This window comes from Rhinatrema bivittatum, chromosome 3, assembly GCF_901001135.1.
Source record: "Rhinatrema bivittatum chromosome 3, aRhiBiv1.1, whole genome shotgun sequence".
NCBI classification, from domain to species: Eukaryota; Metazoa; Chordata; class Amphibia; order Gymnophiona; family Rhinatrematidae; genus Rhinatrema; species Rhinatrema bivittatum.
In genome coordinates, this window is record NC_042617.1 from 328,800,157 (window position 1) to 328,821,473 (window position 21,317).

At 46.6% G+C, this 21,317-nt stretch overlaps 1 protein-coding gene across 4 annotated transcripts in view; it reads right to left on the reverse strand.

Annotated features, from left to right (window-relative positions):
* CRYBG1 (crystallin beta-gamma domain containing 1) overlaps positions 1-21,317 on the reverse strand; it is a 479,364-nt gene that overhangs the window by 106,258 nt on the left and 351,789 nt on the right. For all 4 annotated transcript variants that reach the window (XM_029595327.1, XM_029595329.1, XM_029595328.1 and 1 more), the window contains one exon: positions 15,449-15,575. In XM_029595327.1, coding sequence (XP_029451187.1) covers positions 15,449-15,575 — 127 coding nt within the window. The remainder of the gene's footprint in view (positions 1-15,448; positions 15,576-21,317) is intronic.

The window sequence follows — 21,317 nt, forward strand, 5'->3', positions numbered from 1 at the left end:
CAACTAGAGTAAAAGCACCATCATCCAGCACTCAACCCACCTAGAAGCTCAACTAACTGGCATCTAGCCATTTTTTTTTTTTTTTTTACTGCTGCTGAAAAGGTTTAAATAGAATGCTTATCAAAATATGGGAAAACTGTAACATTTCTGTCCATTTCTGTCCACTTCTGAAAGGGAAATGAGAGGAGGGGAGAAGTGATAGGAGGAGAGGGGCTGGATTAAGGAGAAGAATAGTTTTTTCTGCTCTGCTCTGTGTTGTGTACTCTCCAGCTTCACCCCTCCCCTCCTGTTCCCTGCAGGCTGATACAGTAAGGACGCGGTAGAAAAAGTGTGGCAGTGCCGGGCGCCCGCTCGTTTGCCACGCGCACAGTTCGGATCACATACCACTCGATACAGTATTTAAATGGCATGCAAATGTAAGCCACGTCCAAAGCGCATCTAAGAAGCGCAATCCATTTTACTGTATAGAGCGCTATACAGCACCTACACAGTATCCTGGGTGCGCTGGTACCTGTCATTTCAAATGTCAGGTAAAGTTGGATCCCAAATGTCAGGTAAAGTTGGATCCCAACTTTAAGCAAAAGAAAAGGCTCAGAGCAGTATCAGCTGGCCATTAACAGCAAGGGTCATGATTTAGCAAGACAATTCCCCTAGGGGAAAAAAATACAATCAAATCAGAACAAAAGAAAAACGTATTAGGAAGGACCTGTTGTTTCCAAGCATAACCTAAACTCTTGCCTGCCCAACCTAAAATCCAACGCACCGGGAAAGCCACTCTTCAGATCGTGACTAATCCCATCACTGGAAGGACGAAAGATTTTTTTTAAGCGTCGCAGTTCCTCTCTCCGCTATGTCAATGCATTCTCCTTTCCACTGCAATGCGAACAGTATTCTGAAAAATAACTTTCAAACCCAGGGTGGTGGAGCATTGTTGTGCTTGATAAAACTTGCACTCAACAGGATCGGGCAAACTTTCCCCCAGCCCCCGCTCACCTGCCCTGGCCGCATCCATGGGTGCCGGTCTCCAGAGCAGCTCCAGTCCTCTCTCCCCTCCTCCCGGGGGCAGCCGGCGGCGAGAGCGGCTTCAGCAGCCCGGGGCGGATCAGGCGCTCCCCATGCGAGGCGGCTTCCAGCAGCCCTCGCCGGCGATGGTGAATGAGCGCATGCCGCGGCCTCGGATGTCCAGCCGGGCGCTCAGGTCACGGAGTGCGTTCATGCACCCTCGCCGGCGGGGGCTGCTGGAAGCCGCCTCGCATGGGGAGCGCCCGATCCGCCCCGGGCCTGCTGAAAACCGCTCTCGCCGCCGGCTGCCCCCGGGAGGAGGGGAGAGAGGACTGGGGCTGCTCCGGAGACCGGCACCCATGGACGCGGCCAGGGCAGGTGAGCGGGGGCTGGGGGAAAGTTTGCCCCATCCTGTTGAGTGCAGGTTTTATTAAGCACAACAATGCTCCACCACCCTGGGTTTGAAAGTTATTTTTCAGAATACTGTTCGCATTGCAGTGGAAAGGAGCATGCATTGACATAGTGGAGAGAGGAACTGGGACGCTTAAAAAAATCTTTCGTCCTTCCAGTGATGGGATTAGTCGCGATCTGAAGAGTGGCTTTCCCGGTGCGTTGGATTTTAGGTTGGGCAGGCAAGAGTTTAGGTTATGCTTGGAAACAACAGGTCCTTCCTTCCTGCTCCGGAGCTGTCAGCGCGCCCGCACGGGGGACAGGCACCCCATGGATGCGACCAGGGCAGGTGAGCGGGGGCTGGGGGAAAGTTTGCCCGATCCTGGCTCCTTTAAAGGTCTTGTCCCAGCGGGGGGGGGGGGGGTGAGGGGGTCGTTTGCCCGTGAAATTTCGTCTCTCTGACCTGACGCTCCACACTAACGCAGGGGTAAGGGTAGGCGGTAAATTAGCAGGTTAAACACGCGGCAAAACTGCAGGTTAAAAAGGCGATAATCGTGGCGCATGTTACTGTATGGGAGGGAATAGCTAATCCGATCGTTTACATATCATATACATGCCACGGGCGGAAAGGGTTACCCGTTAATTTAAAGAAGCGGTAAGGATGGGTTAAAAGGGATAGTGAATCGCGGGTTGGACTTACGCGGCCAAATTGTGGGTACAAGGAGGGTTAGAAGCAGGGTAACCGCGGCCGCGCTTTACTGTATCGGCCTGTGGATAAGGAACCAGGAAGCTATCTCAAGATAGCAGGCATATTTGTATATTTGGTTAACCACTAGAGACAAAAGCAGTATTTGAATTCAAAAAAGCATAGGATAAATACAGGGGATCTTGAAGGAAGTGATGGGAATTATAATACTAAATTAATTGAAAAGATGGACAGACTAGATGAGCCATACAGACTTTTTTCTGTCATGTTTTTATGTTTCCATTCTCCATGCATGCCAAATAACGAGTTTTTCCATTTCATTCTGCTACACCAGTCCAGTTGAGACAAGTGAATTATGTCCTCCTACCAGCAGATGGAGGCAGAGAAAGGAAAATTAGTTCTTACCTGCTAATTTTCATTCCTGTAGTACCATGGATCAGTCCAGACTCCTGAGTTTTGCCTCCCCACCAGCAGATGGAGACAGAGAAGTTTTGCCTGACTCTGCCCTATACCCTGAGGTGCCATCTACAGACCGTCAGTTTTTCGTTGTATCAAAGCAGAACCTCTTACTCTAATTAACCACAACATTGTGAACTCCATACCGGCTATGACTGGTGATAAAAATCCTGCTCACTAAACCCAAGTAGGAGCCTTGAAAACTTTGAAAAACTGTGGAGAACTTGTCTGCAGAGAATATAAAGAAGTATTGAACGAGTGGATTCTCTGTTATCTTCATGCTGAAAAGAAGGGTGGGATTCTGGACTGATCAGTGGTACTACAGGAATGAAAATTAGCAGGTAAGAACCAATTTTCCTTTCCCTGTACATACCCAGATCAGTCCAGACTCCTGGGAAGTACCAGAGCTCCTCTACACAGGGTAGGACCCTGAGAGTCCCACTCGTTCAATACTTTAAACCCTCCAGATCCTGGGGCCTGAACGTCCAATCGGTAATGTCTAGAAAAGGTGTGCAAAGACTTCCAAGTAGCAGCTCTACAAATTTCCTGCGGAGAAAATTTGCTGACACTCCACCCATGAGGCTGCCTGCGAACGCGTAGAATGCGCTTTAAGAATGACCGGAAGCAGCCGACCATGAAGCAAGTAGGCTGAACTAATAGCCTCCTTCAACCAGCGGGCAATCGTAACCCTAGACGCCTTGTATCCTCTTTTGGGACCACTCCAAAGGACAAAAAGATGATCCGACATACGGAAGCTATTGGTAACATCCAAATAACGTAACAGAACACGGCATACGTCCAGTTTCCTCAGATCCCTATCTTGGGGATCAGAGCAGTTCAAGACTGGAAAAGACGGGAGTTCTATCGACTGATTCAAGTGAAAGGCCGATACCACTTTTGGAAGAAAGGAAGGAACTGTCCGTAAAGAGACCCCCGAATCCATAATTCTTAGAAATGGCTCCCTGCAAGATAAAGCCTGGAGCTCAGACACCTGGCGAGCTGAAGAAATAGCCACAAGAAAAACCACCTTTAAGGTAAGATCTTTTAGCGTCGCCCGTTTTAATAGTTCAAAAGGTGCCGCACATAGAACTCGGAGGACAAAATTTAAACTCCACGATGGACAAGGATTCCTGACCGGAGGACACAGGCGTTTTGCCCCTAGGAGAAATCGCGCCACGTTCGGATCTGCAGCCAAGGATACACCTCGTATTTTGAGGGCCGCTACCTATACCCGTAAAGAGCTACAGGAGAGGCCTTTAACTTGGCCAGCCTGCAGGAAAGATAATATATCGGGCACCAGAGCTCGAGTAGGATCCACCTTACGGTCTACACACCAAGACTCAAAGACCCTCCACACTCTGACATAAGCTAAAGAAGTGAAAGTTTTCCTGCTTCATTTTTTTTGAAGGGGTTAATAAACATGTGGATAAAGGTGAACCGGTAGATGAAGTGTATTTGGATTTTCAGAAGGCATTTGACGAAGTCCCTCATGAGAGGCTTCTACAAAAAATAAAAAGTAATGGGATAGGAGGCGATGTCCTTTCATGGATTACAAACTGGTTAAAAGACAGGAAACAGAGAGTAGGATTAAATGGTCAATTATCTCAGTGGAAAAGGGTAAACAGTGGAGTGCCTCAGGGATCTGTACTTGGACCGGTGCTTTTCAATATATATATAAATGATCTGGAAAGGAATACGACGAGTGAGGTTATCAAATTTGCAGATGATACAAAATTATTTAGAGTAGTTAAATCACAAGCAGACTGATACATTACAGAAGGACCTTGCAGAGTGGAAGATTGGGCATCTACATGGTAGATGAAATTTAATGTGGACAAGTGCAAGGTGTTGCTTATAGGGAAAAATAACCCTTGCTGTAGTTACACGATGTTAGGTTCCATATTAGGAGCTGCCACCCAGGAAGAAGTTCTAGGCATCATAGTGGATAATACTTTAAAACCGTCGGCTCAGTGTGCTGCAGCAGTCAAAAAAGCAAACAGAATGTTAGGAATTATTAGGAAGGGAATGGTTAAAACGGAAAATGTCATAATGCCTCTATAATCGCTCCATTGTGAGACCGCACCTTGAATACTGTGTAGAATTCTGGTCACCGCATCTCAAAAAAGATATAGTTGCAATGGAGAAGGTACAGAGAAGGGCAACCAAAATGATAAAGGGGATGGAACAGCTCCCCTATGAGGAAAGGCTGAAGAGGTTAGGGATGTTCAGCTTGGAGAAGAGATGGCGGAGGGGGGATATGATAGAGGTCTTTAAGATCATGAGAGGTCTTGAACGAGCAGATGTGACTCAGTTATTTACACTTTCGAATAATAGAAGGCCTAGGGGGCATTCCATGAAGTTAGCAAGTAGCACATTTAAGACTAATCAGAGAAAGTTCTTTTTCACTCAATGCACAATAAAGCTCTGGAATTTGTTGCCAGAGGATGTGGTTAGGGCAGTTAGTGTAGCTGGGTTCAAAAAAGGTTTGGATAAGTTCTTGGAGGAAAAGTCCATTAACGGCTATTAATCAAGTTTACTTAGGGAATAGTCACTGCTATTAATTGCATCAGTAGCATGGGATCTTCTTAGTGTTTGGGTAATTGCCAGGTTCTTGTGGCCTGGTTTGGCCTCTGTTGGAAACAGGGGGCTGGGCTTGATGGACCCTTGGTCTGACCCAGCATGGCAATTTCTTATGTTCTTATGTAACGCAAAAGGGTAGTGATGACCGCATCAGTATAACCCTTGTTCTTCATCAATCTTTGCCTCTCAAAAGCCATGCCACAAGACAAAAGCGATCCGCCTCTTCCAAACAAACGGGAACCTGACGCAGAAGATTTGGAAGATCCCAAAACCACAGGGGCCCTTCCACTGACAGGTTTACGAGATCTGCAAACCATGGATGTCTCGGCCATTCCGGAGCTACTATGATCAGTTCGGATGGATGAGCTTCGAAGCGCCTCAGCACTTTGCCGATGAGAGGCCACGACGGTAACACATATAGAAGGACGTGCCTTGGCCAAGCGAGGACCAACGCATCCACCCCTTCCGCCATTGGCTCCCTGTGCCGACTGAAGAAACAAGGGCCTTTGGCATTCCTGAAGATCGCCATCAAATCGACACTTGGTCTGGACCACTTGCTGCAAATGAGATGGAATGCTTCCTCGGACAGCTCCCACTCCCCGGCATCAAGACGGTGACGACTGAGAAAATCGGTTTGGACATTGTCCACTCCTGCTATGTGAGAGGCTGCGATGCTGGCTAGATGCTGTTCCGCCCAGCTTATCAATTGTTAGGCCTCCATTGCCACCAGTCGGCTCTTGGTTCCCCTTTGGTGATTGATATAGGCCACTGCTGTCGCATTGTCCGATAGAACCCGGACAGATTTCCTCTGTAGAAGCGGGAGAAAGGCTCGTAGCGCTAACCACACTGCCCTGGTCTCCAGGAGATTGATCGACCACTGGGATTCCTCCAGAGCCCATTGGCCCTGAACTGACTTTCCTTGGCACACCGCTCCCCAGCTGGAGAGACTGGCTTCCGTGGTGACACCGACCAGGTGGGAACTTCCAAACTGACCCCCTGGCGCAAGTTGTCCGAAAGGAGCTACCAATTGAGACTGGAACGTGCAGTCTGTAAGAGACAGTGGAAGATGAAATAGCTCGGATACCGGGCTCCAGCAGGAGAGCAATGCTGACTGAAGAGGTCTCATATGAGCAAAGGCCCATGGGACCAGTTCCAAAGTAGAAGCCATCGAGCCGAGGATCTGTAAATAGTCCCAAATTCTGGGCAGATTGTGATCTTGCAGTTTGAAGAATGCAGAACTGAAAATGGTGACCCAGAATGGAAAACCTGAGGAATTTCTAGTGAGCGGCTTGGATTCCAATAAGCAAATACGCTTCCGTGAGATCCAGCGATGCTAGATACTCCCCCTTGCATACTGATGCAATGACCAACCGCAGGTTCTCCATGCGAAACCGGGGAACTCAAAGGCATTTGTTGACCCTCTTCAAATCGAGAATTGGCTGGTACGTGCCTTCTTTTTGGGCACCACGAAGTAAATGGAATAGCGGCCCCTTCGGTGCTCCACCAGCAGAACTGGAACAATGGCTCAGAGATCAAGAAGGCTTGTCAAGGTGTCCCCTACCGCCCGATGTTTCTCCTTGTACGAACACGGGGAAACAAGAATGCGGTCTCGAGGACACCAAGCAAAATCTAAAGCATAGCCATGTTTTATCACGCTGAAGACCCACTGGTCCGATGCCAGTTTGGCCCATTCCTCATAAAACAGAGACAACCTGCCTCCCACTACCGGAACGGAGGAATGGACCAGCCTCGCCTCATTGTGTTGACTTAATTCCTCCTGCGGCTTGGGAGGTCCCAGATCTGCCAAACTGACGCCCTCGAAAGGACTGGGACCAGGACTGTTGTTTGCCTGCCTTCTGTCGAGATGAAGAGCCTGCCGAGCGGGAGGATCGAAATCTCAGATTTCCCCGGAAATGAGATCGAGACGAAGGAAAACTTCTTGGCTTAGGCTTATCCTCCGGAAGATGATGCACCTTGTTCTCTCCCAAGGATTGAATCATATCCTCTAAATCCTTCCCGAAGAGCAGCTTGCCCTTAAAAGGTAGAGAACCTAACTGGGCCTTAGAGGAGACATCAGCAGACCAGTTCCGCAACCAAAGCAGTCGATGGGCAGAAACTGCTGAGACCATCATCCGAGCGGAGGTCTGTAACAGGTCATAAAGGGCGTTCGCACTGTAGGCCACCACAGCTTCTAGGCGCCCCGCCTGAACAACCTCCTCTTCCGACAATGACATGTTATTCTGCAATAGCTGTACCCAGTGTAGACCTGCCCTTAAGGAGAAACTGCTGCACATAGCAGCCCGGACTCCGAGGGCGGCCTTGAAAATCTTTTCGAGCTGAACTTCTAGCTTTTGATCCTGGAGATCCTTGAGGGCCGTCAGCCCTGTCACCAGAATGGTGGCCTTTTTAGTAACAGCGGACACTGCCGTATCCACCTTAGGAACTCTGAAGAGGTCCAGGGCTTCTTCTGGCAGGGGGTAAAAGCTTATCCATCACCTTGCTGACTTTGAGACCCAAATCCGGAGTGTCTCACTCCCGAAACAAGCCAGTGACTGACAGGTAAAAGGGAAAGGACTTGGTCGGACCTCAAAGCCCAACCATGACCGGATCCACGGACCCCATCCGAGAGTCTTCCGGAGGGCTTTCAATGCCCAATTCCTCCAGGATCACGCGGATAAGGGGTCCTAACTCATCCCTCCGGAAGAGACGGACCACCTTAGGCTCATCTCTGTCCACCCCATGGGACCCTTTACAGGAAAAAGGATCCTGGGCGACATTGGGATCCGCCCCCAGAGGGGGCTATCCCCTGAGATCCTGCTCCTCTGACTTTGAAACCTCAGAGGAGGAGTCCGCCCCCGGTCGAGACAAGGTGGTCTGAATGGGGCGCTTAGCCTTCCGGCCCCCTGTTACTTCTAGAGGTTTGGACCTCTTAGGGGTCTGGCCTCTATTACTTTCCAAATAGTGTCCAGCATTACTCCCCGACTGCCTTTTCGCCGACCTCCGAGCTTTAAAAGCCTTATGCAGGAGCATGACAAATTCAGGAGAAAAAGAGGAGGAGGAGGAGGAGGAGTCCGAAGACCCCTCGGGGCTCTCTTCTGTCTGCCTAGGTAAATCATTCGACGGTCCACCTCCCCCAGAGGCTGCCCTCTGCGGGGGACAAAGGAGGGGAGAATTCTCCTCCCTCTCCGCTGTTCGTGCCGCAAAGCAAAAAACCGACAAAATGGCGTTCGTTCCAGCGCTCAGTAGGAACTGATCTTGTGAGGCCGGACGCGGTATACCAAACCCCCCGGGCTCCCTGCGCAGCTTGGAAATGCCGCCTCTGGTGCTTCCCAAAGCTCCCTCACTGCTGGGGAGACAAGCCGAACATAGGCCGTCCTCAAAACGCGCGTCCGCACATCGCCGCACTCACGGCAGGCCGCTCCAAGTGGCATAACAGAAGCTCTGGGGACGGGGCAGCTGAAGAAAGGCCGTGGCGGGAAGAAAAAAGCAGCGCAGGGGAAGAAACTTGCGTCAGAGAGAATGGAGAATCTGCCCAGCAGGCAAGCCCACTAATTTTTTTTTTTTTAACAATTCAAACCTGACAGTGCAGGAACGGAGCTTGTCTTCCTGAGGTGAGTGAGCCGGACTCCCCAGTATCACCCCTAAGGCAGTCGACAGTCAGGGCAACAGGGTCCTCAACCCCTAGTGCCTCTAGCCTCAACTACCAGGGGGATGGCCCCCTTGGGACCTGCCGACCCCCTGGGAGGCTTGAGCAAATCTCCTCCTCACCTTTTTTTTTTTTTTTTTAAAGAAAACCTAACTAAGCTATCCCTGCTTCTTCTTTGTTTTTTTTTTTTTTTTTACTAACTACAGACTGTAGGGTTGAGCACCTCCACCATCTGCTGGAGATAGAGAAATATTGACGGACTGCAGGTGGCACCTCAGGGTATAGGGCAGAGTCGGTTAAAACTTCTTAGTCTCTATCTGCTGGTGGGTTGGTAAACTGATTGGCACTACCTTAAAGGTGGTACAGCACAGAACAACTCAGTATTATCTACCTCCAGCAGAACGTAGGACACTCTTTCTTAAGCCTGTCTCCTTCGTGGAGGGATTTAGGCATGGGCCAATTCTTTTTAGGACCAGACACCTGGTTTTAGCCAGATTACTGAGCCCGTTGACTAAATTTTCCTCTAGAGATAGGCATCTGATTTTGACCAGAGTAGCAAGCTCCTTGGATAATATTTTTTGTAGGGCAAGGCACCTGGTTTTTACCAGAGCCCCGTGATAGTTCCCGATCCCAGAGGGTGGAGCTTAGGGCATACGTTTTCTTTTACTCTTTCAGGATATAGAAGAGGATACCTTTTTCTTCTCTCTCAGCACCCCCCCCCCCCCCCAAACACTTGACCAGGTTTGTAAGGATCTCCTCCTGACCTCCCCCTTTCCTCCTCTGCTCCAGAACTGTTTGGAGGGAAAAAAAACTAAAGGTGTAGAGCTGTGCTAAGGAGAGCCAGAGGAAAGGCAAGAAACTGTTTGGCTTCTTTGTGGGGGTAAGTAAATTCACAGGGTGTTTTTGGAGCCAACACAGAGGCTCCAGTTTTGTGCAGCTTTGGGAGGAAGTGCTGAGCCAGCTCGTGATGATTCTGAGTGTACGACTGAGTCTGAGACTTTGTGAGGCCAGTGGTAAGCGGGATAGGACCTGAGAAGCCATCCAAGGCCTCGAGAGGGTTGGCCTCGATTGCTCTCACTGTGCGGGAAGGTCTTTTCCTTTCCCCATAATCTGAGTGAGTGTGGGGAAGTGGGACTGATGCAATGTTCTTTTGGTGGGAATAGCTGCCATGTTTATTATCTCCTTTGCAGTTTCCTTTTTGTCGATGCCGCTGCCTTCTATACAGTGCTAGCCTTTGGTCTTCCCCGGTTCTTGCTCCTGTGCAGAAGTGGGTTGAGTAGGCTCCATTGAGTTAGTCTCAGGATGCACAAGAGCATTTCCACTGAATTTTTCAATGCCTCAAGCCTCCTGTACAATTCAGAGGTCTGATGCAGGAAGTGTCTTTGGTGAACTTGGGGTCTCAGCCTGTTGATCAGATCCGCAGTATCGGTCTCAGGGAGAAAATGGTGTTATCTTCTCAGTGGAGGTGCAAGAAGAGCTGGAAGCTCTACCAGGTTCTGACAACTGTGCCTTGATGGAAGATGGCCTCCTCATTTTTTGCTTATTTCTTGGGGATGAATTTGCTGCTCTTTACTCAGTTGGCTTCCTCGCTACACAGAGATTTTTACGGTTAAAGAGATTCCTGCTTGGGGTCTCCACTATCAAGGAGGGCCGCAGATCTTCTAATATTTCCTCTTCACTATAAGATGGAGGACATGGTGTTGTCTGAATGGGAGTCTCTGGAGAGCGGTCTCAGGCGAAAAAAGTATTTAAGCAGCTGTATCCTCTTTCTCAAGTAGAAGTTCAATGCCTACTCCCAATGCTTTGGATGATGTTCATCTTAGCCATTACTAGATGAACCACGATTCCCGTAGAGGATATTTCTTCTCTTCAAGATTCTCAGGACAGGAGCATTGAGCTGCTTTTGCATAAAGTGTTACTTCAACAGTGCTGCCCAAATTTATTTTCATGGTTGCTTGGTTACATTGATGCTCCTGTGCTGGGTTCAGCAGTTCTCAGAAGATGAAGAGTCAGCTAGAAGGGAATCCGTCACTGTGTACTTGGCTGATGACCTGTTCAAACTTCTTTGGCTTCCCTCGAGTCCTGTAGTTTTTGCTGTAGTGGCCAGGAGGTTTCTCTTGCGCCGCAAGTGAGCGGTAGATTCATGGTCTGAGTCTCAGTTCAGCAATCTTCCCTTTGCAGGGAAGTTTCTATTTGAAGCACAGCTGAAGCAATTAGTTAGGAGCTCCCTATCGACCTAGCAGAGGTTAGTTCCGGGACTCATTGTGTTTCAGGCCCAGAAAGCAGTCCTTCCCTTGTTTCTTCAAACCTAAAGGTAAGAACCAGTCCTTTCAAGGCTCCTAAAGACAAAGGCCTGATGGGTCTAGCTCTTTGGATTCAGGTCGTGCTCAGAAATGCAGTGTAGCGGCTTAGCTCTCTGATGCTGGCAGTAGATGGTCACTTACAACAACTTTTACCAGATGTGGTTACGGATAACCTTGGATCCATGGGTGTTAGATGTTTTTTTTATTTCTGCTTTGGCTATACCCTATAGCTTGCCTCTTCTAATCCTAATGCCTTCTTGGGTCCCCCTACTCTGTGGTCTCTGTGCAGTCAGCAATTCAGGATACTTTTTCTTGGCTTCAGCTGCTTCAGGCAGTGATGCCAGTTTCTTCTCTCTAGATTAGGTCAAGTTCAGTATTTTCCTTATTTTGTAGTTTCCATTAAAAAAAACCCAAAATTCCCAACAACACAGTAGGACTTACAGATCTATTCACGGTCTCAATGGAGTGAGCTTCAACCTCAGATTTTCTCACTTCAGAATGTGAACTCTTGTTTGGTGTTAGTTGCAGTAAAGAAGGGCGAGTTCTGTCCTCCCCTGGACCTGATGGCAGCAACATTTTCAATTTCAAGGACTCTGCTTTGTGTTACTTTTTTTAAGAAACAAAGGTGTCATGTCAACTCTCATCTATTCAATTCGCTGATGAAGGCCAAGTTTTATTAAGAGAGTGTTCATGTGGCCAACAGTGTAGTCCACATCTTAGAAGATTTGGTTTTGGATATCAATTTTACTAAGGGCAAGCTTTCAACAGATAGTATGCCAGTGGATCTGATGACATGTCACATGAATGCCATGGTTCAGCAGTATTTCAGTCATCATAGAAAGCTGATAACCTAGGGATTTAGTCACCTTGGCCCGCAAGCAGTCTTCTATATGTATTCCCGCCTTGACCTCTGGAAGGGTGAACTTTGCATTAGATGGAAAAGGAGAGTACTACTGCAGTTCTGATGGCGCTGGATAGACAAGAAGGCCATTGTATGCGATCTTATGCAATTTCAGATCAACCATCCTCTTCACATCCTGGATGCTTGTGGGCTGTTGGATTAAAGTCTGGTGTCTATTGAAGATCTTGCCCCATTTTATCTTATACTCTTGTAAGGTCATGTTTGAAGAAAAAGGATTATTCATTCTAGGTGATTTACAGCTTATTGAAGGCCCTAAAGTTTCCATTTCTCTGACTTATTTCGGACTTGGCACCTCTTTGAAGTGTGCTGCAGGGAATGCTCATTCTCCCTTTGAAGTTTGATTATCCCATGTATTTTAGCCTTCTCCAGTTAGATTTGGTGAAAGGCTAGCCTTGAGCTCTTTGAAAGTCCAGGTAAAGCCTACTCCTGTTTCAGGGATTTTGGTAGTTTCTCATCCTGATGTGTCCTGCTTTCTTTGCGGAGTGCAGAGAGGTAGATCTTTATCTCCCTTTCAGCCTTGGAAGCAGGATTCACTAAAGGATATTTCCTTAAAAGTGGTTTTTCCTAGTGACAATCTGTTCAGTGAGGAATATTTTGGAAATTCAGGGCTTTTCCCCGTAGGGATCCATCTTTGGTTTGCACTGGATTCGGTATGTCTTCATGCTATACCTTCTTTTCTTCCAAAGATAATGTTGGCATTCCACCTCATTCAGTCTGCTTTTTCTTTGCCAGCTTTCTCTGCAGATGAGTGTAAGGAATGTCTGTTGCATGCTTATTAGGTATTTGGAGATTTCTAATCCTTCCCGTGGGACTGTCAGACTATCTGTTTTGTTTGGAGGCCCACACAAGGGTGCGTCAGCCTCCAAAGCTAATTTGGCAAGGTGAATCAAGAGCATGATATGTTCAGCAGATATGCTCAGAGGTTATCAGGCGCCAGAGATGTTCTGTGCTCTTTCTTTTGAAGTTCAGTCTGTTTCCTGGGTGGAAGCAGTTGCTATTGCACCAGTGGTCTTTTGTAAGACAGTGACTTTGTAGTCTTTACTTTCCTTTACTAAGCATCATAGATTGGGCTTGTTTGCCATGGAAGGTGCACCCTTTGGGGCCAGTCTTCTCTAGGCAGCATTCACTTCCTCCCTCCCAATTTAGGTGGGCTTTAGCACTTCCTACCTGTTTTGACTGGACCGGTGTAGCAGGATGAAATGGAAGAAGACATTTTTACCTGTTAATTTTCTTTCCATGAAACCTGCTACACCAGTCTAGGACCTGCCTGGGAAGTTGGGCCACATTAAACAGAAGATGGCTTGTTGTCAGTGTCTGTCCTGTCAGTCTTTTGTTATTCTCCTGTTCTACTCTCTGTTATCTTATTCCTATAAAGGAGAGGTAAGAGAATTTTCTCTACAAACATACATTATAAAGTTTTTTACATTATTTCTTTTTTTTTTTTCTCCATGTCACTATTTACGATCTATTTAGTAACAAAGAAATAAGGAATTGTTCCTGTGCTGCACCATCTCTAAGTAGTGGTGATGATGTCACCAAGAAAGACTGTTCTCTGCCTCCATCTGCTGTTAGGGAGAGATAATCCATTTGTCCTAACTGCACTGGTATAGCAGGATTCATGGAAAGAAAATGAACTGGTAAAAAATGTTTACTTTGCTGTGCTGTCTAATGAGGTCACCCAGCAACAGCATAATTATTTTATGGAAAAAACACACACTCTGACTGAGCTAAGCAATCTATTTCTTCCATGCAGTAACTGAAAAATCTCTTTTGGAAGGACTGCTCCATCATTCAGGAAGTCTTCACTCAGCCAAGGAGATCTATACACTCTCCTCCCTGAACCTGTGACTGGGAACATCCTCTCCACATGGCAAAGCATCAGTAAGTCATCTGTGTAATCTTTAGTTACTTGGATCATTCTGCTACATCTAAGGCAGGGACCTTAGTGTTGGACACACTAGGGTGGCCCAGATAATTACTGTAAATGAGAGACTTTGGAGATCAGTCTTTTAATCCATTGCAAACGGACGGCCATACTTAAGGATTGGGGTAAAAAAAACAAACCCTTAAAAATTTCATGTATGCAATGAATTCTACATTTCTGTAAAATAGAAGGTTCTTACAATAAAAGAATCCTTCCTTAAAATGACAAAGCATTAAAAAACAGGACAAAAGAAAACCGGCAGAATATATGTCACCAAATTATTTCACCTGCACAATTTTGAAACAAAAAATGTTTGCCTGTGCTGATAGGTAAAATCTTACTCAAAATAATTGTACCTAATAAAAAGGCGTAAATAACAGCACAGGACTTTTCTGAATTCTTAAAACTGAGTCAGTGTTCAATGTGCAAGCCCCTCCTATTGTTTTCCATGTGAATTTAACCATGAATGTGAGTGCCTCTGCTGAAGGAGGGACAGAGCTTTCCCAACACTCTCCCTCGTTTTGATGCTGGAAGCAGGGCGCAGCGATTCTGATCTAAGGCAGGCTTCTGTAAAGATGGACTTGAAATGGAGTAGAGTAGATGCCTAGTGGTTAGAGCGCAGGCTGCGGGGAAGCTGGGGTTCAAATACTGCTAACTCTCCTTGTGAACTTGGGCAAGTCACTTTTCCTTTTCATTGCCTTGGGCACAAACTTAGGTCCCATCCTCAGAGAGCTTACAGTCTATCTACTTCATCTGAATATAATCCGTTTTGAAGTGGATGACCAGTCGCAAAAAGCGGATTATAAATAAAATTAATTATTAAACCAGTGCTTTTTTGATCATAGCACTGTGCCAATAAACTAAAACCAAACGAGATCATTCAACAGACATCAGCTCAATCATCTCTGGTGGAAGCACAATTATTAATAAGAATTACTTATGTTTTAAATATTTTTTAATACAATCCAGCAACCCTCCTTGGAGTTTTTCTATAAAATAGATTTTTCTAGTGAATTTAGTGCTGGATTGACATCACTGACAACCAAAGTCCTCCATGTAGTTACAGAATAGGTACAGCATGGACTGTGGCAGCGTCCCTCAAACACACATGGCCCCACTAAAGAAGACAGACAGCAGCAGTTACCATAACACACACTGCCCCACCACAGAACAGGTACAGAATGGGCAGCAGCAGCGCAACCCCCCCCCCCTCCATATTCATACACACAGTGCCCTACCATGGTACAGTGTGGGCAGCAAGCATTGCAAGCTGCACACATACAAACACACACAATCACATGACAGACCAGGTACAGTACAGGCAGCAGTAATACAAGCTTCATATACACAGTCAGCCACGTCGCAGATCCTCACACTGCCCTGTCAGTGTGCCCCAACCATGCTTCTGCAGAAATCAATAATTCACTCTCCCTGCCTGTGCTTCTCTACTGAGACTGCCAGCAAAGGCATCAATTCTATATGAAGAAGCAAGCAGAGAGCGGCAGCTACGAGGACTCACAGTTAGAAGAGGTCGCAGAGACTGCAGCTGCTTGTTGTAGCCGCCCCAGTCTCTCCACTCCTGGTAATCGCCTTCCTCCAGCAGATACTGGTAACCCTCAAAGCCTGGCTTCTCGTAAGCAACCCAGCTAGAAATGCAAAAAGACAAATTAAAGATGGGAAATCCACCTATCCCAGACTCCACAAACACATTTACATCATTTAGCTTCGGGAGACTACTTTAAAATGCATTTCCTTTGCTCCTCTGTATAGTATTCTTATCCTCTCTGTACTGTGCAGTACTCCATTGCTAATATGCAACGTATTATGACTTTTCTGCATTCCTTCAGAGCCAATACCTCACAAAGGGGCCAATGTAATAAGGTGCGCTGAAGCTGCCACGGGTTTGTGCGCGCCCATACGCATATTTTCCCGTGCAAAGCCCTATACAGGGATGTAATAAGGGTTTTGTGCACGGGAAAAAAGTGCATACAAATGCGCTTTCAGACCCATGGATTTTCCTGTGCAAATGCATGCTAACGGCATGCAAAGGAGGCAATGCAGGGAGCCGGGCTAATGCTAGTGTGGGTTTTTTAATGCAGGTTTTTTACTACTATGGTCAGGGCATGAGTTGTGTGTCAGCACCGACTCGAGGGGCCTATGTTGGCATCAGAGCATCCTGAAAGCCACCAGCTGAGCGCCTTAGCCAGACGCTTTCTGGGCGTCAGAACGGCCAGCTTAGGTAGGTGCTTCCCTAGGCGCTTTTCTCGACATCCGAGCGGCCAGATTTGCGACCAGCTGAGCGCCTAGCTCAGCGCCCGAGCGGCCAGATGCACGGTCAGAAGAGTGCCTAGCTTGCACCTGAGTGGCGATATTGGTAATTACCTAGGTGCTTTTCTGGGCGGCCAATCGTATAGATTTGCGACCAAATAAGAGCCGAGCTCAGTGCCTGAGCAGCAAGATTAGCTAGGCGCCTTTCTGGGAGCCTGATCGTATAGTTTCACAACCAACTAAGCGCCTAGCTCAGCGCCTGAGTGGCAACATTTGCCTAGCGCCTTTCTGGGCACCAGAGCATCCATATTTGCTCCTGGCTGAGTGCCTATGTCGGCACCCGAGCATGCAGATAGGTGCCTAACTGAGCACCTATCTCGCTGCTATGACAGTGTGAATTAGCATCCATGAAAATATTTGCCATGTTTTCTGCAGCACAGTTATTTGACATATTAAAAATACTTTCCAGGGTCATACTTTCACTTAATAGGGAGACCCATTTGCTCACTTGCTTTTATGCGTGGATTATCGGCACAGGTTTTGAGCGCGGATGCAGCTGCTTATTACATAGGCCCTTAAGGTGCTTAGGTAAGCGCATTTTTCCGTATGTGTGTGGATTTCTGCGCACAAATCATTTGCATAACTTATGTTTTTTACATCTCTTGGAAGCAGTATCTTCAGCCGCTCACGGTGATCAAAATCCACGCTCATAACTAGCGCTTGTTTTGCCGCAGATCTTATTACATCAGCCTCAAAGTATCTCACACAGATTCCATTGGGTCAGGTTAGTCATGAGGTCACAAACGACATCACAAGCACTGCATAAACCAATCAATCAGATGTCAGAGTGGGAACTAATTTGGGACTCCTGCTAACACAGCAGTTCCCAAGGATACAGGAAGACAAGAGGATATCAAGTTTAAAAGACATGAAAGCAAAGACCAAGCAACACTTGTCATGTATAACTACTACTGCACAGTACTCAGAGCAGGCACAGAGCTTTCTTTCAAATCACACTGTGCAGATGCTATGTTTGCTGTAGTTTTGAGGGGCAAAGAATTTCAACCTGTGCCAGGAGAATGGTTTACGGCTTCACTAATAATACCTGCACAGTTGTAAACCAGTGAGGGTGACCTAGTTATAGCAAGCAACCCAAGGACAGGACGCTGAGCATTAAGAAGAGAATGCTTCATTAGATTAAGGCTGGTGGTTTAACCAAAGGATCATGTGTGCAGGGTCTAAACCTGCTGTTCTTAAAGCCAGAAGCCTGCATAAAAAGTGACTCCTCTCAGCACTGTGAAACCATAGGCCAGGAACTTGTTTGGGAGCCCTACCCAGAAGGTTCAGCTGGACTGACAGAGTGAATACTGACAGAAAAATGTTCTCCACTGATACAGTAAACTGTGGAGTCCAGTGCAAATAGCACTGCCCCAGCCTGCGAAGTTGCATTCTATTTACTAAGGTTTTAATGAAGGAAAACAAGGTGAAATTTAATCTTATCTTATTATTTCCTTTCCTTGAATCCAATCAGACCAGTCCAGACAAATGCGTTATTCCCATTGACCAGCAGATGGAGATAGAGAACAACTAGCTCAATGACATCACCTCTTATAGGCATCCTGCTCATCTCAGCCTACCAGTATTACCTGTAACAAACTAACTCATAATAATTTAGAACCCCTTCCAACCCAGAATAAGAAGGAAAGAATAAACAAAAAAAACCCCAACAATATATAGACACAGATTCATCTTAGTGCTTCCTAGGAGAACTGTCCGTACAGAATCCTACACAGTTGGCAGAGTAAACAATTGGGCGGATTCTGGACTGGTCTGACTGGATTCAAGAAAAGGAAATTATCAGGTTAAGAATAAATTTCACTTTCCTCTTCATCCAATCAGACCAGTCCAGACAATTAGGATATATCTAAACTAATCTTGAAATGGGTGGGATCCTGCCAATCTCATTATCAGCACCTCTGCAGTGGACTCCTCTCTAGCTCAAACTTCCATAAGAACATGCCATACTGGGTCAGACCAAGGGTCCATCAAGCCCAGCATCCTGTTTCCAACAGAGGCCAATCCAGGCTATAAGTACCTGGCAAGTGCTCAGATGATAATGCATCAAGAAGGAATGAAAAGAAGACCAAGTTGCTGCCTTACAGACCTGCAGAGACACCAAATGCAATTCTGCCCACGAAGCCACTTGCGCCCTAGCGGTATGCATTTTTACCTGTTTAGGTAAAGACTTACCTCGATCCACATAAGCTGCCATGATAAACTCTTTGATCCAGCGTGCAATGAAAGCCTTAGTGGCAGCTTCTCCTTTTTGAGCGTCACTGAACAAAACAAACAAATAATTGGAGGTATGAAAATTGTTTGTAAGCTTCAAATACTGTTAAATAACTCTCCTCAAGCATCTCAAAATCCTTTCCCTCCTTTTGCCTAGAAAAAGAAGGCAGATAAACGGCCTGATTCACATGAAAGGCTGACACATCTTTAGAAGAAAGGAAGGCACTGTACAAAGCTTGACCATATCAGCTGACAGAACAAAAAAAAGTTCTCTACAAGAAAGCACATCCAACGCTGAGATTCTTCTGGCCGAACAGACTGCCACCAGGAACACCTCCTTTCAGGTCAATAACTTCAGGAAGAGAGTCTTAAGAGGCTCACATTGTGTGTCCCCCCCACCAGAAAGTACACCACCAAATTCAAATACTAGGAAGGAACAGGATAACTTAATGGAGGCCTAACTGTGCTTTACTCCTTGCAAGAAACGAGACACATCTGGATAAGAAGATAAATGGCCTTATGAAAACTCAGTCCGAGAAACATGCTAAAACTGCCATCTTAAGAAAATTGAGAGCTATAATCCTTAGCCAAACAATTTTGCAAAAAGTTGAGAACACAAGCCACCGTTGCCTGCCTAGGAATCACCTGATGCACCGAATACCAGTGCTCAAAGGTTCTCCAGATCTGCATGTAGGCTAAGGAGGTAGATGCTTTCATAGCCTTTAATAAGGTGTCTAACATGGCCGAAGAATATTCATTTTTAATCAAGCGAGTCCTCTGAAGGTCCAAGCCGTAAGACAAAATCGATCTGGATCCTTGCAACAGTCGGACGTTATGCCAGGAGAAGTGTCACAGATTTCCGTCTAACAACCAGACAAGATTTGCGTATCAAGGATGCCTCAGCCAGTCTGGAGCTACTACAATCCCCAGATGCTGGTGAGAAGCAACTTTCTGAATGACTTTCCCCACTAATGGCAGAGTAGAAAATATGCATAGCAGTGCATTCTTGGCCAATGCTGAACCAAGACAAATCAAATCACAAAACCTACTGCACACCTGAGAGGAATGTGACACATTCCTAGGTCTGTCTCTAGGAACTTTGAGTCACTCCGGACCTTAGTCATCTTTTCAAGATCCTCACTAAACAAGAGACCCCCTTTTAAACAGGAGCTTAGTCAAATTAGACACAGAAATAGAATCTGCAGACCAATTACACAACCACAGCAACTTCCTGACTGCTATTATTGAGACATACATCTTGCTTTGTTGTACACACAGAATCAAAGGAGACTTCACCCAGAAAGGGCGCTCCTGGCTCCAACTGAGAAGACTCATCCTCACTAGCTGCACCTGAATCAGAGCCATCTCCCTGAATATGCTGGGTCAGTCGCAGAGCAGATCTGGCTATGATACAGCTACAAGACGCTATATGAAGAGCCATACTAGTTGCCTCAAACTCATTTGAGTACAGACTCAATCTTCCTATCTCGCACACCTTTCAACGCTGCACCTCCCTCCATAGGAACAGTGGTCTGTTAGGTGATCGAACACACCAGGGCATCCACTTGAGGGAATTTAAACTTTTCTCCCTTTCCTATGCCACCAAGATATCCAACTTGAACCACAAGCAACCCTCTTTAAAATTTGCTTCAGGAGAGACCGATTTCATACCAATAAAATTTTTAACAGACTTGTGCAGGGGTAAAGATATAGCAGGCTTAAGGAAAATTGGTTCTTACCTGCTAATTTTCGTTTTTGTAGTACAACGGATCAGTCCAGGCGCCTGGGTTTATGCATCCCTGCCATTAGATGGAGACAGAGAAAAACTTGACTGACACTGCTACATAAACCCTAGTGCCACCTGCAGTTCCTCTGTACCCAAGCAAAAAGCTTTCAATGCCAAAACCAATGAAGTAAAAAAGTGCAAAACTCTAAACATTCGGCCACAAATCTGTACACATAAGGGAATACTACAGCTGAGTGGGCGACTCTCCACCTCCAGGAAACGGGTGAGACTGATCTGTGGTACTACAGGAACGAAAATTAGCAGGTAAGAACCAATTTTCCTTTCCCTGTACAAACCCGGATCAGTCTGGATGCCTGGGATGTACCAAAGCCCCCTATCTAGGGTGGGACATGGAGAGTCCGCTCGCAGAACGCTTTCGTCAAAAGAAGGAGACCCAGAATCTACCAAATCCAGATGATAGTGCCACGCAAAAGTATGCAACGTTTTCCAAGTTGCTGCTCTGCAAATCTCTTGAGAAGACACCAGTTGTGCCTCTGCCCAGGAGGCCACCTGAGACCGCATAGAATGAGCACGTAAGCCCTCCAGAACATCCCGACTGGCAGTAATGTAAGTGGAACCAATAGCTTCCCTTCAACCAATGTGCAATAGTAGCCTTTGAAGCTTTAAAACCTCGGTTCGCGCCACTCTACAAAACAAAAAGGTGATCGGATCTCCTGAAATCATTAATCACCTCAAGACAGCGCAAAAGAGTTCATCGAACATCTAAATGCTTGCGCTCCACCGACTGGTTCACATGAAACATGGAAACGACTTTAGGCAAAAAGGACTCAAGAGTCCTTAATGAGACTCCTGAGTCTGAAATTTGAAGGAAGGGATCCCGACAGGACAAAGTTTGCAATTCCGAAATCCACTTAGCCAAGCATATCGCTACGAGGAAAATCACTTTGAGAGTCAAGTCCTTCAGTGTCGCTCTCCACAAAGGCTCGAACGGCGCCGTACATAGACCTTGCAAGATGAGATTAGGGTTCCAGGATGGGCACACTCTCCTAACTGGAGGCCGCAAATTCCTCGTTCCCCTGAGGAA